Source organism: Diplotaxodon limnothrissa, linkage group LG3 (assembly GCF_057381915.1).
Source record: "Diplotaxodon limnothrissa isolate DT_005_m linkage group LG3, D_limnothrissa_male_GT1.1, whole genome shotgun sequence".
Classification (NCBI taxonomy): domain Eukaryota; kingdom Metazoa; phylum Chordata; class Actinopteri; order Cichliformes; family Cichlidae; genus Diplotaxodon; species Diplotaxodon limnothrissa.
In genome coordinates, this window is record NC_140598.1 from 17,858,713 (window position 1) to 17,875,881 (window position 17,169).

The window sequence follows — 17,169 nt, forward strand, 5'->3', positions numbered from 1 at the left end:
CTATAAAAACAATCCATGTGTCAGAGCCTCGTTTGTGCTGATTATTGTAGAGTCAAGTTTCTTTATTTGTCACATGCACAGTTATACAAATACAACACGCAGTGAAATCTATCCTGACACGCTCCTGCACTGTGAAGGGGACAGAAGAACATGATGTTATATACATTAAGTATAGCAAATATACTTTGATGTATACATTATATACACTGTAGGTGTTGGAGCTGTTATCGATGAAACACTGTCCTTCTCCCTGCCGTCTCTCTTCATGAGATCCTCCACCGATGGGCCAAAGTCGGCTGTCATTCCCAGAATAGTCCAGGTCTCTATCTTACAATGAAACACAGACCGATCTCTGCTTCCTCCTCTGCCTCCTTCATCCCCTCTGAGGATCCAGAAAAGGCTTCAAAGACTCTACTCCCTGTCAAAATTAGGGCTTAAAAAGTTTTCTCCCCCAATAAAGATTAAAACCATAAGCTGGGAGGGCTGGGTTTGTTTGCTCTCACTGGTCTGATCGAGCATCCCTGACGTTTCACACTGGTTACCAGTTCTTCAGAGGGAAAAACACAGGTGGGAACAGGAGAGAAACAAGGCACAAGCCCACACTCCCCACTCTGAATGGCACATCTTGCCTGCAGTTGGCCACACCGTTCCTCTACGTGGATTAGATGCATCTATGCAGTGAGTAACACACCAGTTTCTCTGAGGGCATTTTGACCTTCCCCTCTGATTTTGCTCTCATTAAAATGTCACACAAACTGGGATTTTTCCCCCGAGAGCTTTAAAATGTAAAATCTATGCTGCAGAACGTGTGAGGCAGATGGTAACTTGTTCTGTGCAAGAAAAATACCCTCTGCTCAGCTTTCTGTTATGGCCTCTATCACTTCAAAAATACTGTGGTATCTAAGACATGAAGTTTTAAGTGGCTACTCTCATATTGGAGTTTAATTGACCAATGATGTGTATTTAAAATCTGTGTGAACTCTTTAAAAGTGTCTTCCACATGCACCCACTCACCATAGTTCCTGGTGGAGAACAGCTGCTCTAGTGCGTTTTGCTCCCTGTAGTCGTATGAATGGCAAACTACACTCACTGGCAGCAGCATGGGCACACTGAAGCTTTCTTCTGACATTTTCGCTCTCTAGTGTCATCACCATAGTCAGAATAAATAGCATTGGAGATAACGGGCACCCCTGATGAGTGATCAATAGTTAGACGTCTGTCTAATTCCTGCTTTGTGTCTTCTGTTCGTGTCGGGAACTGAAGTTCAGATGGATCGACTGATACATTCCTCTCACTCTGCATTTCCTTCATTCTCCATACCAAGAGTTTTCTCGCTTTCCCTCCTTGGTCATACTAAAACTGCCACATTAGACTTTTTGCTGATGCATCAGAAGACAATTTATTATATTCAGTTCTAAAGCGTAACAATTCACTTTGATGAGCTCGATGTTAAGTTGTTTTGTGGAGCGGAAAACAAACTCCCGATCTTGGAGGTTCAGGAATCAGATAAGGACACCTGTGTTGGTTTGGCTTTCGAGGTGTTAGGGTGCAACTGCTGATCCTCGGCGCCGTCCCAGAGACCAAACAGATGCAGCTTCTTGCGTCGGACGTGGTTCTCCAGGTCGTCAGTCTGATTTTCAGCTTCCTCATCACAGAAACACATGAACATTAGACCGGAGCATTCAGGGAGTGAAAGCAGTATTTCAACCTTTAAGCTGAACTAACGTTTTACCCTCCTCTTCATCGTCTCGTCTCCCTGCTGTCAGAGACACGACACCCAAATGAACCTCTAAGAGATGATGTCGTCAGTGACCAATCAAGAACGAGAATAGATGACTGACACGTGCTACAATAAGTCTTAGTTTCCCTGTCACTGTATTTTAGGAGTGTGAAGCTATAACGTTATTTTTAAAACTAAGCCGAGCCTGAGAGTCGTGGTTGTGGTGAAGCAGAGAGCTCTGACGGCCCGGACCCGCCCCACAGGTGGAGCTCTGCACAGCCTGAGCCAGCTCACACACTCAGCTACGCCTCTTAGTTTACATCAGCGTGTTGATGTTTGACTCCATCCACCAACACGAACCTGATGTAGTTTACTCTCATTTTGAGTCGATCAGCTGACTCTCAGATCACAGCACGGGAGATGTACGTCACTAGCCTGCACGATCGACACAGATGACAAGAGATGAATCCTGACCAATCCTGGCACCTGTCAAGAACAGGAAGGTGGACACAGAACGCTGCGTATTCCAGGAAAAGCTGGCAAATGATTGTTTGGTGTTGGAGACAGTATCTGTGTGCAGTGTGATGCTGAGGAGCATCAGGACATTCACAGTGCTGACAGTGAAGTAGCTGCTTGCCCTGAAGTAGACGATGAGCAGCAAAGTTTGCAGCCAGCTGAGGAACAATATCTAAACAATCTGCAGCCTGTGATCTGAACACAGCACATAATGATCGTGTGTCACAAAGCTTTGCTGAATAAAAGTGTCGTCACCTTTGTTTTCTTGCAGATTATCATCGTACACGTGAGCTCTGCTGATCTCTCCACCTTCTTCTACTTCTTGACACCTTTAAGTGACATCATCCAGGTGTGTTTGTGCTGATGCCTACAGGTGTGTGTGTGTGTGCAGGTAATACCCTGGAAGAGGTGAACATGATGAATGTTTCAGGCTGCTGTGATGTAACATGTTCTAATCAGGCCCAGACACAGAAACCATTTTAAAAGACAAATTCATATTTTATTTCTTCTTCTAAATCTTTGTAAACAAACTGAATCAGTTTTTCAAATAAAGTTTGTTTTATTTTGAAAATCATCAGAGGGGAAACTGATGACGATAAACATTATTGTGAAGAGTCTATAAATACTGATGATTGATTGGAGCTGTCTCCAGCTGTTTGTAGATCGTTTTCCCTTCAGCTGCCTGGATACTGATGACATCATGGGGTGTGACCTCTGTGATTGGCTACTCTGAGTTAGTGCTCAGCTGCTGCTACACTTTCAGTCGGTTCACTCACACACACACACACACACACACATACTCACACACAGTTTAACGGTCAGAGAGCTGCTGATGAAGATGAAGGAGCTGCTCCTCTTCCTCTCCTGTGTCCTCTGTGTCTCTGCCGATGGTGAGTTTGTCTCGGTAAACTCTGGCAGGCCGGCAGCAGCTTATTGATCGGTGTTTCATTTCAGGTCTGCACGGTGACGTTCATATAAACGGCTGTTCAGACTTCGATGCAGAGGACATGTATGGACTGGATGGGGAGGAGGTTGCCTACGCAGACTTTAACAACCACACGGAAGTCTACATGCTGCCTCCTTTTGCCGATCCTATGACTTACCCCGGCGCTTATAAACAAGCTGTGACTGAGCTGAAGGTCTGCAGACACAACCTGAAGGCTCTTGGCGCGGTGATGAAGGACTACCCTTCCAATAACCGTAAATACAAACATTTAACGTGTGTCTCACCTCACCTGTGTTTACCTGAAATGATCAGTCCAATCAAACACAGCCAGTGAAACAAACTGATTAAAGGTATGAAATCATTCCACCTTAAACACATTTAGAAATTGACATGTTTCTATTTGTGTTTCTATTAAAGACCACATTTATTTTTCTTCATTAGTTTCTCTGGAGCTGAGCAGAGTTCTGTCTGTGCTCCTGTTTCTCTAGTTTAACTTCACGATTCGTCAGGCTGGTTTCTCTCACACAGACAATGATGGCATCATCTCAGTGAATGACTGAACAAGTCATGGATGTTTATCACGATCACCTGCTGATGGGAACCAGCTGAAGCTCTGATCCTCTGCCTGATGTGTTTGTGCACAGATGCTCCTTCAGCTGTGATGATCTACACCAGAGACGAGGTGGAGTTTGGAGAGGAGAACACTCTGATCTGTCACGTGACTGGTTTCTATCCTGCTCCTGTCAACGTCTCCTGGACCAAGAACGGACAGAAGGTCACAGAAGGATCCAGCACCAACGTTCCCTATCCCAACAAAGATGGACCCTTCACCCAGATCTCCAGACTGCAGTTCACCGCACAGCTGGGAGACATCTACAGCTGCACAGTGCGACATCTGGCCCTGACTGAACCACTGACCAAGATCTATAGTAAGAAAACTTTATTTAAACAAAAGACTGAGGCCAGTGTTCATCAGAGCAGCTGGATCTGATCTGATAGTTTGACACGATGATTTTTGTCACACATTTTGGAGCCAATATGATCATCTCATCCCACCAATGATGGGAACAGAGTTTAACACACTGAATCATATGAACAGTAAGTAAGAACATACAGAGAACAGCAAGACGACACAGAGCAAAGCAAGCAAAGCAAACTGTGGGCTGTAGAGCCTTAAGTACAGACAGCAGAGCAACACAGAGACAGACAGAGCAGATGTCTCTGTGGCTTCTCTTTATAGGGGCCAGTAACTCCACCTCCTGCTGCTGCTGCAGGGTAACTTTCCACTCGTCCTCCAGCCAAAAACAGCTGGTGCTGGGTCAGGGGCTGGTCAGGGCTCTGGATCAGGGTTATCTGCAGCTGGGGGCCCTTTGATGAACTCTTTGCTTTGCATTATCACAATAGGTCACGACACAGTCAAACGCCACATATTAATCCTGGTTGTTAAATCTCGCAACAAGCAGAATGCATCAACAGGTGCTCTGACAGCAAGTGGCATAATCTTATGATAAACATGTTAATAATAGCTGACCTAATTATACAGGTTATATACAGTAGTATTGTAATGATCGTTAAGGTGACTTTACTGTGATGTGTTCAGTATCTGTTACAACGTAACCACCTTAATAACCCACGGTGAGGGCAAAACTACTTGAAAGTTACAGTACATATGTTCACTGCACATAGATATATAGTGCATATAGTTATATAAGTATACTTTCCCAACATTCCCCTGGTCAACCAATTTAAGACAAATGAATTCCTGTTCGTTTGCAAAGCAGACGACACAGCATCCCTGAAAGAATTCTCAAGAAACTTAAAACGAGACTAATTATAGGAAAATGAAAATAAGGCATGAAACATACCAGTAGACACAAATTACATACGTGGATTACATGACACCATATGTGAAATTGATATAATTAAACAATTAATTCCCAGTTTTGGATTTCATCTTGGTGCAGCTTCTTTTTCTGAACAAAGGTCTCAGTGTGAGCTGTGAAATGTCCTTTGATAGCTTCAGGGTTATTTCTGGAGTTCCACAGGGCTCAGTGCTAGGACCAGTTCTGTTTACATTACACATGCGTCCTTTAGGTAACACCACAATAGGCATAACATACCTCCGTCATGCAGATGACACCCTCTTCCATGTATCCAACACACACCAGTCAACCTGCAGGAATGTCTCCAGAAACCAAAGACCTGGATGACCTCGAACATTTTGCTCCTACATTTAGATAAGACTGAGTTTACTGTCCTAAAAAACCTTAGACATATATGGTATCTAACCAGATACTTAGTCTGGATTTTTAACCAGGATCTGTCCTTCAATGCACATATTGAAAACTGCTTTCTTCCATTTTTGCACCCATGCTTCTATCTCTAAAATTAGAAATATCCTGTCTCACACTTACTGAAAAATGAGTTCATGCATTTGTTACTTCCAGGCTGGACGACTGTCATTCATTATTATCAGGATGTCCTAAAAACTCCCTGAAAAGCCTTCGAGCATGAATACTGGCAGGGACTAGATGACACAGTATATCTCTGTCATCCGGTCGGGGGCAGGGATAGCTCAGTGGGTAGTGTGGACGCCCCCACTGAACGGCTACCCTGAGGTACTCCTGAGGGTCCCTGCACACTGCTCCCCGGGCGCCTGATTTTTCTGCTGCCCACTGTTACAATGAGTTACATGCAGAGAGAGTAATTTCCCCACGGAGATCAATAAAGCATACGTTATTAGCATGACAGCCTTTATTCTTACGGTAAAGGACCCATTGAAAAGCTAAAGCAGCTGTATTAGACTAATCATACACATTTACACAGACATGCATGAATTTCAGTTTACAATCATACAAAGTTCCCTATTGGACCTTGTTACATATTTGGGTGGTTGACTCTGAGGCAGACAGTTTACCCTATAGATTGAACTAAGACCTTACAAATTTAAGAAGCACAATGACAACATTCAACAATTAGACTTAACAACCCCATTTCCCTTAATTTGAAATAATACATGTAACTGAAATCCTTCTGGTTTGCACCGTAATATCAGCACAGACAGGAGCTCTGAGTCAGCAACACTTTAAATGAGACAGTGAGAGTGAGGAGGTCCGACAAATGTTTGAGGGTGCAGCTGATGGCAACATCAATGAACTCTGTCATTGGATATATTGGAAAATGCATGGACGATATCATCACTAAAACCACCGTCTGCAAATATCCAAATCAGAAACCCTGGTAGATAAGGACATTCTTGCTAAGCTCAAAGTGCGGACCTCTGCCTTTAACTCAGGGCGTTCTGATGCATATGAAGCAGCCAGGTACGACCTCTGAAAAGGGGCCACAAAGGACTACAGGGACAAAGTGGAGTCCAGCTACCACAGCTTTGACGCCAGGCGCCTGTTGAATGGACTACGCTGCATCACTGACTACAAGAAGGAAAACACAGGCAGTGTCCAGCCCACAGCGTCTCTCACAGACGAGCTCAACAACTTCTACGCTTGTTTTGTTGCAGACAACGAGGAGCCGCTGCTCTATCCTCAGGAGCACAGTGAGGCTGTAACTTATACTCTTAACACAGAAGCTGTGAGATGGTCTTTCAAAAAGGTCAATCTTCACAAAGCTCCGGGACCGGACGGCATCTCAGGCCGGGTTCTCAGAGCATGCACCGACCAGCTGGCAGGGTGTTCACCAACATCTTCAACCTCTCCCTGAGGCAGTCAGGGGTCCCCACATCCCTCAAAACAACCACCATCATCCCCATTCCTAAGAAATCAGAGGTCTCCTGTCTGAAATGCTACCGCCCTGTTGCACTGACATCCGTCATCATCAAGTGCCTTGAGTGGCTGGTCAAAGGTCACCTCTGCTCCTCCCTCCATGTTACATATCTGCAAAGTTTGGCATGAACGCCAACCATCCCTCCAAATTTCTACAATCTAAGACCGAGAGCTTGCTGACGAGCTGCATCACAGTTTGGAACAGAAGCTGCTCTGCAGCAGCAGGAAGCCACAGAGCATCACTGGCACGAGGCTTCCTGCCACTCAGGATGTTTATCCCCAGAAGTGTCTCAAAGCACACAGCATCATCAAGGACCACAGCCACCCAGCACATCAGCTGTTCTCCTTGTTACCATCTGGCAGACGTTACAGGAGTCTGTCTGCTCGGACTACAAGACTCAAACTCTTTTTACCATCAAGCCAGCACCACAACACATAATCCCTACATGATGTAACGTTTATGTAAATCCCTCTGTGCAGGTCTCATCCCTTCAATAATGTGATGCTCATTGGAGCCATCATAAACATATAAATACAGAGTAATGAAATACAGTAAGACGAGGGCTGGAGCTCTGGGCTTTAATCTTAGGAGTTTGTTGGGAGGATCAGTGATGCAGCTGCTTCATGTGGTCCACTGCAGATATGATGGATAGTTAGGTGATAGTTGTTCCCCTCCTACGCCTGCCGACCCTTAGACGTCGTCCTCCGCCTGACTCCTCCACTCCACCTTTGTGCAGGCCCCATCGCTGACCCTGGCCTGCGTACTGCCGGTGTTGCTCCTCCACAGGCTCTGGCCTGCTGATCTGTGTTGTACCCTTCAGTTGGTGAGCTCCTTCATCTGTGAGCAGTTATCTGTTTTCCTTCATGTCAGGAGAGTCGTTATTGCGAGTGTGTGCAAACATCAGTTAAGTAACTGTTTTCTCGTCCTGAGAGCTCGACCTCTTCTTACTCTCCCTTTCTTTAACTTCCTTTTCCTCTCACTTGCATGTTTCCTCTTCCACAAACTGTCTAATCACACTCTCCAGTGTGTGTGTGACTTCCTGCATCTCTTACTTTCTCATTCTCAGTTCATTCCTTAAACATATAAAGTGCAATTTGCTTCTTTTGTTGAGCAGTAAAAATCCCTCTGATGTTGTGGGACTCTCAAAAACTTAGTTCCTGGTTCAAGCCTGACACTTTGGGCTTTGCAGGGTGAAGGCCTCGTGTTTTATGCTCCTCTGATGCTCTTTGAAATGTTGTTTCTATTTTAGCCATAGAAGAAGGATTGCACGCAGTCTGACCAGCATCAAGGCAAGTGTTTCAGATACCACTGATCTCTTTATGATTCTCTCCAACACAACACCTAACTGTGCTCTTTCTGTCCCTCCTAAGACCCTCCCTCCCTCTCTCTCTTTCATGGCATTTCTAATCTCTCTTTGCTGTTTGGGCTGATTGGGACCTGATGAGGGTAGAAACAAAGAATTACCTGTTTTCTTTTTTAAACCTGATTTTTGTTTCTGAGAAAAATGAGATCCACATATGAGGACATTTGTTTTAAATGCTGATCGAGCAGTGACAGTATAATGTCTATAATGGTCCAGACAACCTAAGATGTGATGTCCACATATGTGGAGGTTAATCAGCTATTCTAGTGATTCAAATAACTTGATCAGTTCTGCATCACACAGCTGTTATTCCTGTTTTTCTTTTCCCAGACAGATATTTTTGTTCTTTGAATTTAAATGTTTCTTTTCCTCTAAAATGCTCAAGTGTAGCTACTTTGCCTTCATTCCTACTTGTTTGGGAAGAGCTGTGATCCAGCTGTTTGAGTGTATTTTAATTTCTTATATTATATTTGGAGATGTGTTGTTTCCACTTGCCCTGATCACCTCCTGTGTGTATTTAGTGTGTGTTTCATTCACTCTTTGTCAGGTCGTCTGTGTATTTCCCCTCCATGTCATGTCACAGTGCTCATAATCACCATAGTTTTTCATAGTTACCTCATTCTTGGGGCTCTTCAGGTTGTTTTGTTGCTTTAACTAATTTATTATTAACACCCATATAAGATTATGCATAAAATGAATGACTAATGTAAAAAATTGTGTTTTCTTTATATATGTTTGTTATGTAAATGTGCTTTTATTTCTTCACTCCACATAAAATGTAAAAAATAGTTGTTTTTTGTCTGTTTACAATTCAAATTTAAACTATTTACATTTTTTTTGCTTTGGGCTCTGGGTTGGTTCGGGTGGATGTGGTGGTGTACTGCATGCTGCTGTAGATGCAGCAGCAGCAACAGTTGCAGACACACTGGCACCTTCACACTCAACTGACTGTGTTTCATCTTCCCATTGCACTGATGGGTGGACAGCTGTCAGGAGCCTGTGCAGTTTGTGGAGCGGCTCCGTATGATATCCTCTACACTCTGGCTTTGTGTTGTCAACAACATTAAAATGCTTCCAGATTTGGCTTTTCTTGGTTTCACTTAATGACCCAGGTGTTTAAAAACATCTTTAAGAGTCTACGTGAAAGTTACAGTGCACATGCTCAGTGCAGGTAGATGTAGAGTGTATATAGTTACATAGACATACATGTCATCCTGTTTCTCTCTGTGTGTCTGTGTCTCCAGAGGTGGAGGCGTCTGCTCAGCCTGATCCAGGTGTTGGACCCTCTGTGTTCTGTGGAGTGGGTCTGACTCTCGGTCTGGTCGGTGTGGCTGCTGGAACCTTCTTCCTCATCAAAGGAAACGAGTGCAGCTGATTGGCTCACGGTGACGATGTCATTCTATGACGAGCTCCTAATCAGTGTGACTGTGCTGTAGGTGAGTGTGCAGAGTTCGCCTGTAATGAGCATCAGATCCTTTGTTCTGGTTTACCTGCCTCACCTGACGTGCTTAATAATGGAACATCTGTATGAGCTGTGCCGTCAGCCGCTGGTGTCAATAAAGTTTAACTCTGGAATTCAAAGCAAAGCTATTTTCAGGTGCTCTCGCACCACCAGCAGATTTTACCTGGACTCTGTTCCTGCCACAAAAGTGATGAGACTGAGATCAGTTTGATGTGACCTCAGTGTTCATAAACTCCTATAATGTGTCTTTGTTTACCAAACCGTGTTTCAGATTTTCATATATCAATAAAGTTTAATGACAGATTCTGTGTGTGTGTGTGTGGAGTCAGACTTTGAGCTCTAACAGAATGAACATTAATGATGTCTGAATTTGTCTTTGCAAACACAAAGATGTCAAACTAAATCCTGATGAAGACTCTGCTGATGAAAGCAGGTGAAAGAAAAATCAGTGAGTGTTTATAGAAATGAATCTAACATGTTTGTATTCCTGCTGTAACGTTTTAATATCTGCCATTTAAATTTACTCTGAATATGGATAAAATCTCATTCTGATTTCATTCAGTTTAATTTCTACAGCACAAAATCACAACAACAGTCAGCTGAAGCAGCTTCATATTGTGATGTAAATACTCTTCAATAACACAACATTAATACGAGCTGAAGTTCATCTGCTGCAGTCTGACTGTTAATGGTTTATAAATGTGAATCTGAATTTCTCTGCTTGAATATTTAAATGCAGATTGAGTGTAATGTTAATGTAACAGTGAAATGTGATCCAGCTGCTCTGAAGATCTCGCCATGATGACATCACACTGTGGCGTCCACGCAGGAACATCAGCCACACACGAGTCCCACACACCCACAGAGCTGATTGTAAATCTGATCACTGTCACTGTTACAGGTTCTTCTCATTGTTACAGCAGGTCTGACATCAGTGTTGGGTGCAGATAACTATTACACACGAATATGTTTCCATGACTGCAGACTGTGACTGAAACGTAAATGAAAGCAGGTTTTCAGTTTGCTCTGCTTTCAGAGCTTTAACGGACAGAAACACACGTGGAGGTGAAGGGTGTGAACTATGAGCTGATCCCACAGTAACAGATGATGCTGTGGTCATGTGACCTGACTTCCTGTTTCTCGAGCAGCTCTCCGTCAGACTGAGTCAGTTTGTCTGCAGAACTTAGAAACATGGCTTCATCCTTCCTCTGCCTCCTCTTCATCAGCCTCAGCACAGCAGGTACCATCAATACGCTGACCAGTGATCACTAATACACTGATCGGTGACATGATTCGCCCTCGGTCTGATGTTCTGTTTGTTCTCAGATGGATTCATGACTTACAGACTGTCTCGCTGTGACTTTAACTCCACGGAGCTGAAGGACATCCGGTTCACCGACTCTTACTATTACAACATGATAGAGATCATCAGGTTTGACAGCAATGTGGGGACGTTTGTTGGATTCACTGACTTTGGAGTGAAGACCGCAGAGGCCTGGAACAATATTCCTGCAAGGCTGGCTACCATGAGGGCTCAGAAGGGGACGTACTGCAAACCAAACATTGATGTTAGATACCACAACCTTATGTCTAAATCAGGTGAGCGTGCGTGGTCTGTGTGACATCATCAGGTGTTCCTGCTGACCTCACTCTGAATCATTTATGATGGACTCACAGCTGCAGCTAATTTTGATAAATCATCGATCACGGAACATAAGACGCCAGAGAACGAATCTAACCTGCGGCGCCCCCTGCTGGTGACACAGGCAAACTGCAGCTGTTCCTCATAACACACTCATTGTGATATTATTTTTTTAAACTCTTTGAGCTGAAAAATCATCCACAATTGTTTTTTAATATTTCCATATACATATTTTAACAGCACGGAGCAGCCTGACAGGTTAATTATTTCCTTCTTTTCATCTTATTCATCTATTTTAAATATGATAAATATGAAACACTGATGTCTGCAGTTCATTTATTGGTTGTGACCTTCACAGCTTGTTTAGCAGCTTCACACCTGCAAACATTTACAGCTCAGATCTATGACTCAGTGTAACAGTGGAGTTATTCAATATGAGGCAACACTTATAAAGTTATCATCAGAACACACACATATAAATGTGACTGCTGTTATGTAATCTGTGTGTGTTTCACTCTCTACAGCATCTCTGCAGTAAAGTGAGCTAAAATGCTGAAACAGCTGCTGTGCTGACAGGCTGACCTGACTGATCAGTGAAACGTAAACACACACAAGCTGTGACTGTGTAACATCAGAAACAGAGAGTGCAGGGGAAGCTGTCTGATAGTGTGAAGTCATCCTGTGTGTTCTGCTTTTGGGTTATAGATGGTTCGATCTACGAGTGCACCTAAACACAGCATGAATGTTGAACCGCACGAGCAGGCTGTTTACAGCAGTAACTTCCTCTCCGGAGTGAGACGGTGCAACCTCAGAGAAAGAAACGTGTGAGAAGTTTCCTCTCTTATCTGACCCATCTGTGTGACTGGTTACAAATATGATTAATTAAACAGGCAAAGCGCCCCCTGCAGGCCCCGGATGGTACAGTCTGATCAAAGTGCCTTCCATCGGGGCCTCGATCACAAGCTCCTCCACCGTTGTTTGCAGCCCACAGATTTACACCATCAGCTCTTCCAGTTCAGGTCCTGTCGCCTAGCAACCACCACCTAGAATGATAATGTAAAACTTTCATTAATCAGAAGCTCAGAGTTTTGACTTTAATTTTGTTAAAATTTTAAATCGAAACATATTGTAAATCAAATAAACGTATCTATCAAATATATATAACTTTGACTACAACAACCAGCAGCAGCTTTCTTTCTGTGCTGTCACCACAGCAGATTTCTGAGACATATAATCTCTCCAGTGTGTCGTGGGCAGTGTTGGGTGTAATGCGTTACTAAGTAACGCGTTACTGTAATTAAATTACTTTTCCACTGAAAAAGTAGAGTAACTGATTACTGTTCATTTTTAGGTATTTTAATTACAGTTACTTACAATGTACTTGTGTTACATTGTAAAATAATAAAACTCGCTGAATATCATTATTTAATTTCATTAATTTATCTTCTAAACGTAAAAGTAAACTCTGCCGCTTTAACATCGCTGTAGTGCAGCTGCACGTCATTTCGCGCCAGTTTGCTGCACAGTCATATTCTACAGCGGAAGCTGTCTGACTCGGCTGAAGCGAGTTTTATGACATGGACATATTCCCGTCTCTTCACTTTTCTGAAACAAGCAGACAAGAACATTACAGTAATATGTAAAAACTATCGGCTGCTGTTAATAGCAGGAGTAATCTACTGAAGTGCCTGACACGGAGCATAGACGAACACTTCTGAGTGATCCTTGTTCATCATCCATGGATAACATGGCAACTCCTGCTAAGCAGCAAAACCTGATTTTACTTCAGCAGCACAGAAAGCATCTGAAGGGGAGCTTAAAGAATGATTGCAGGCTCCACTGTGGAAGAGATGCTGCCGCTGCGTACTGTAGTCTCCGTCTTTAAAAAATATTTATTATTAAAGAGTTTAATTTCTATTGTTTGCCCACTCAAGGTTTATAGGGATTTTAAGAAGTATTTAGTTAAATTACTTATTTAGTAATTAAGTTACTTTTCTGGCACAGTAATTAGATAAGTATTTTAAATACAATATTGACTAAGTAATTAGTAATTAGTAATTAATTACTTTTTTAAAGTAACTTACCCAACACTGGTCGTGGGTCTGCCTTTGGGCCTCCTCCTGGTGGGATCTTATCCAGACCTCGCTCTGTCGGTCACTACCCACAGCTGGTGAACACGGGTAAGGGTGGGGCAGTAGATCGACGTAGATCGAGAGCCCTGCTTTTACACTCAGCTGTCCAATCTGTTTGTCAACCTCCTGTCACTTGTGAACAAGACCCCAAGATACTTCAACTCCTCCACTTGTGGCAAGGACTCGTCCCCAACCTGGAGTGGGCACTCCATTCTTTTTCTGAGGAGAATGGCTGCAGATTTGGAGGCGCTGATTCTCATCGGCTGTGAACCATTCCAGTGCGAGCTGGAGGCCACCTCCTCCTGACCTCCTGCCTGGTTGGGCAAACTCCCTCAATGCACCCTTGAGTATCCTTAAGAGGATGAAGAGCTGGTCCAGTGTTCCATGTATAACGGACGGACTGTCCTTTCCAGCACCCTGGCATAGACCTTCCCAGGGAGGCTGAGTAGTGTGATCCCCCTATAGTTGTAAGACATCCTCCGGTCCCCCTTCCTAAAGATGGGAACCAATCCAGAGGTACCACCCCAAACACAACCAAAACATCCCCAAAACATCCAGAGTCTTCAGGAACTCAGGCTGAACCCAGGGGCTCTGCCACCAACGAGTAGTTTAACTGCCTCAGTGACTTGACTCAGTGGACATTGGCGGGTCTTCCCCCTCAACGCCAGGCTCTGCTTCCTCCACGAAAGACGTGTCAGTGGGATTATGGAGGCCCTTGAAGTATTCCTTCCACTGCCTGACAATGTCCTCAGTCAAAGTCAGCAGCACTCCACCCGCACTATTAATATGCACTGTGCCTTTTAAATAAATGCATTCAAATTATACAGAGAACGTTAATGATAATACAAACTAATAATGTCTTGCAGCTCCGCCCACTGTCAAACTTCACTCCACGATGCCTCTCTCCAGTCACCATCCTGCCATGTTGGTCTGCAGTGTCTATGACTTCTTTCCCAGTAAGATCAAAGTGAGCTGGCACAGAGACGGACAGGAAGTCACCTCTGATGTCACTTCCACTGAGGAGATGGAGGATGGGGATTGGTACTACCAGACCCACTGCTACCTGGAGTACACACCCAGGTGAGCATCATGATAATAATAGTGCTAAAGTTTAAACATTTAAAGTCCAGATCTGAGAGTCACTAAAGTTTATGTTGAAGGTCTGGAGAGAAGATCTCCTGTGTGGTGGAGCACGCCAGCCTGGAGAAACCTCTGATCACTAACTGGGGTAAATACCTGTCTGTATCTACACACCTGTACATACCTGTCTGTCTCTCCACCTGTCTGACCCTCACCTGTGTGACTCAGATCCCTCCTCATCCTCATTCATGCCTAAGACAGAGAGGGACAAGCTTGCCGTCGGCGCCTCAGGACTGCTCCTCTGTCTGATCTTGCCTCTGGCTGGGTTCATCTACTACAGACAGAGAGCTCGAGGTCAGAGAACCACTCTCACTCACAGACCAGTTCATACCAGAAACCAGTTCAGACCAGAAACCAGTTCAGACCAGACTGAAACCGTTCAGAGATACAAAATCTCAAACCACATACGATGGGTCTAAAACTGGTTTTGATCAGGTTTACATCAATATTTTTTTTAATATATTGATGTTTTAAAATGTACACTTTTGGGCAGGTTAAGGCCAGTTTCACACATTTCTAGAATAATACTGTACATTTTCAGACAAGTGTTAGTTTTTGGCTGCATTCAAACGCAGGTTTTCTACTGGTTTCAGAGAACTCTTGGTCCTTGTCCAATCCCTAAAACATGAAACTTTTCTGAATCATCAGTATTGCTCAGTTTAAAATCAGCTTCCATGAAGTGCTTTCAGAGTTTGCTGGTGACTGTGTCCTCATCTCTTCTTCTTTCTCCAGGTCGTATCCTGGTTCCCACAAACTGAGGCTGTTCCTGGTCCTGGTTTTCTCTGATGTTTTAAAGTCAGCTGCTTCCTGTGTTTAGCAGACTGATGACGGTGTAGCCAATATGTCAGCACACCAAAGAATAACTGAAACAATATCTGTGCCAAAAGAAGAAAATGTATTCAGGGTCTGACTGCAGTTTACCATCTGTGCTTAATATGTTATAGAGCAGCGGTCCCCCAACCCCGAGTCGTTTGGTGCCGGGCTGTGAGAGTTGAGGTTCGGGTGTAAAATGTATGGTTTTCAGGGTTTTTAGCGGTTTTTAGTGTTATTTTTGTTTTTGTCGTTAACTCGGTTTTTGTGGGTCTTTAAACGCGTGTTATGAATAAATCTTCTTTTTTCGTTAGCGGTACTAATTTTCTTTTGTGGTGTTTATTTGCGACACCTTAAAGGCCGTGAAAACATTGTCAGGCATAAACCGGTCCGTGGCGCAAAAAAGGTTGGGGACCACTGCCATAGAGATTTCTGGATTGGAGCATGTCATCCTTCAGGACTCGCATCCACTTTGAAAAGATGAGAAGCTGTTCTTTACGGGATATTTGGTGTATTACGGTAGCACAAAGCATTCACAGGCTACTGCTGTCTGAACTCTGCTTAGGTTTTACCGTCAGTGTTTTGCAATGCCGTAGCTCCTCCACCAACTGGGTTAGAGAGACATTTCAAAGACGAGCTTTACGAAACTTTACTGTGCATCATTACAGTCCAATCACAGATAAGAATTGATGATTGATTGATGATGATGCACGGAGCAGAGAGGCAGGAATGGAGAAGTGGCAACGCACAAAAAAAGAGCAGGAGATTTAAAAACTCCAGTGTGGCCCAGGCTGAAAAACCTTTTTATACATATTTTTTATATTTCATATTTAAAGTTGGTGTTGTGTTACATTTTGTTCATGTTCAATATCAGTTTCCACTTAAGTATAAAGCTGAAAAAACTGTCTGTTTTGTTTCTTTCTAAATGTCTGTATATAGTCTGGCCAGCAAATACTAAAAATGAAAAGAGCTACAGCGGCTTGTAAAAGTATTCGGCCCCCTTGAACTTTCCCACATTTTGTCACATTACAGCCACAAACATGAATCAATGTTATTGGACTTCCACATGAAAGACCAACACAAAGTGGTGCACATGTGAGAAGTGGAACGGAAATCATACATGATTCCAAACATTTGTTATAAATAAATAACTGAAAAGTGGCGTGTGTGTGATTATTCAGCTTGAACATGTGACTGCTGCATCAGTGCACACAAAAGTCTTTGACAGGTTTATAAGATCATGTCAGCGTCAGAGCGATCCAGCGATATTGATCAGTACAGGCAGCATTATGTTTATATTCTCAAAAATCAACAGACTCATATTCATGTTTCTGTCACAGAGTGGTGACCTGTTCAGGTGCACCTCTGCTGTCATATTTGGATATTAGAAACTTCCTCTTTCTGCTTGTTGGACAGTCCAGTGTTTCTTCTTTCCAGAGCTTAATGTAAATGAGTCCCTATGTAACTGATATTAACAGTGTGTCTTTGAGTCAGTGGGAAAAACTCTATATTTTCATATTGAAATACTGAGTACAAAGAGAGAGTGTGTTAGTACAGATGGTTATTTACTGCACAGCTGTCTGCATGAACACCAGAGAAGAACCAGATGTAAGTTTCAAACCTGCAGGCTCATTTCATGTCTGTGTACAGAGGTGCTG

At 43.4% G+C, this 17,169-nt stretch overlaps 2 protein-coding genes across 2 annotated transcripts; both read left to right on the top strand.

Annotated features, from left to right (window-relative positions):
- Window positions 1-3,033: 3,033 nt before the first annotated feature.
- On the top strand, window positions 3,034-9,767 carry LOC146634747 (H-2 class II histocompatibility antigen, A-U alpha chain-like). Its single transcript, XM_085343352.1, has 4 exons — window positions 3,034-3,126; window positions 3,191-3,436; window positions 3,827-4,111; window positions 9,570-9,767. The coding sequence occupies exons 1-4, from the start codon at window positions 3,069-3,071 to the stop codon at window positions 9,698-9,700; spliced, it is 720 nt and encodes a 239-aa protein (XP_085199478.1). The 5' UTR covers window positions 3,034-3,068; the 3' UTR covers window positions 9,701-9,767.
- A 1,190-nt stretch (window positions 9,768-10,957) lies between these two features.
- Window positions 10,958-16,277, top strand: LOC146634748 (H-2 class II histocompatibility antigen, E-S beta chain-like). Its single transcript, XM_085343308.1, has 6 exons — window positions 10,958-11,027; window positions 11,114-11,386; window positions 14,428-14,641; window positions 14,722-14,789; window positions 14,870-14,995; window positions 15,434-16,277. Exons 1-6 carry the CDS (start codon window positions 10,979-10,981, stop codon window positions 15,457-15,459), a joined length of 756 nt encoding a protein of 251 aa, XP_085199434.1. The 5' UTR covers window positions 10,958-10,978; the 3' UTR covers window positions 15,460-16,277.
- Window positions 16,278-17,169: the final 892 nt, after the last annotated feature.

Bases quoted from the DNA above. Each gene is read 5' to 3' on its own strand.
- LOC146634747 (XM_085343352.1), top strand. From the start codon at position 3,069: ATGAAGATGAAGGAGCTGCTCCTCTTCCTCTCCTGTGTCCTCTGTGTC. The intron at 3,127-3,190 runs GTGAGTTTGTCT...GTTTCATTTCAG, and splicing joins CCTCTGTGTCTCTGCCGATG to GTCTGCACGGTGACGTTCAT. The intron at 3,437-3,826 runs GTAAATACAAAC...GTTTGTGCACAG, and splicing joins GGACTACCCTTCCAATAACC to ATGCTCCTTCAGCTGTGATG.
- LOC146634748 (XM_085343308.1), top strand. From the start codon at position 10,979: ATGGCTTCATCCTTCCTCTGCCTCCTCTTCATCAGCCTCAGCACAGCA. The intron at 11,387-14,427 runs GTGAGCGTGCGT...AATGTCTTGCAG, and splicing joins CAACCTTATGTCTAAATCAG to CTCCGCCCACTGTCAAACTT. The intron at 14,996-15,433 runs GTCAGAGAACCA...TTCTTTCTCCAG, and splicing joins CTACAGACAGAGAGCTCGAG to GTCGTATCCTGGTTCCCACA.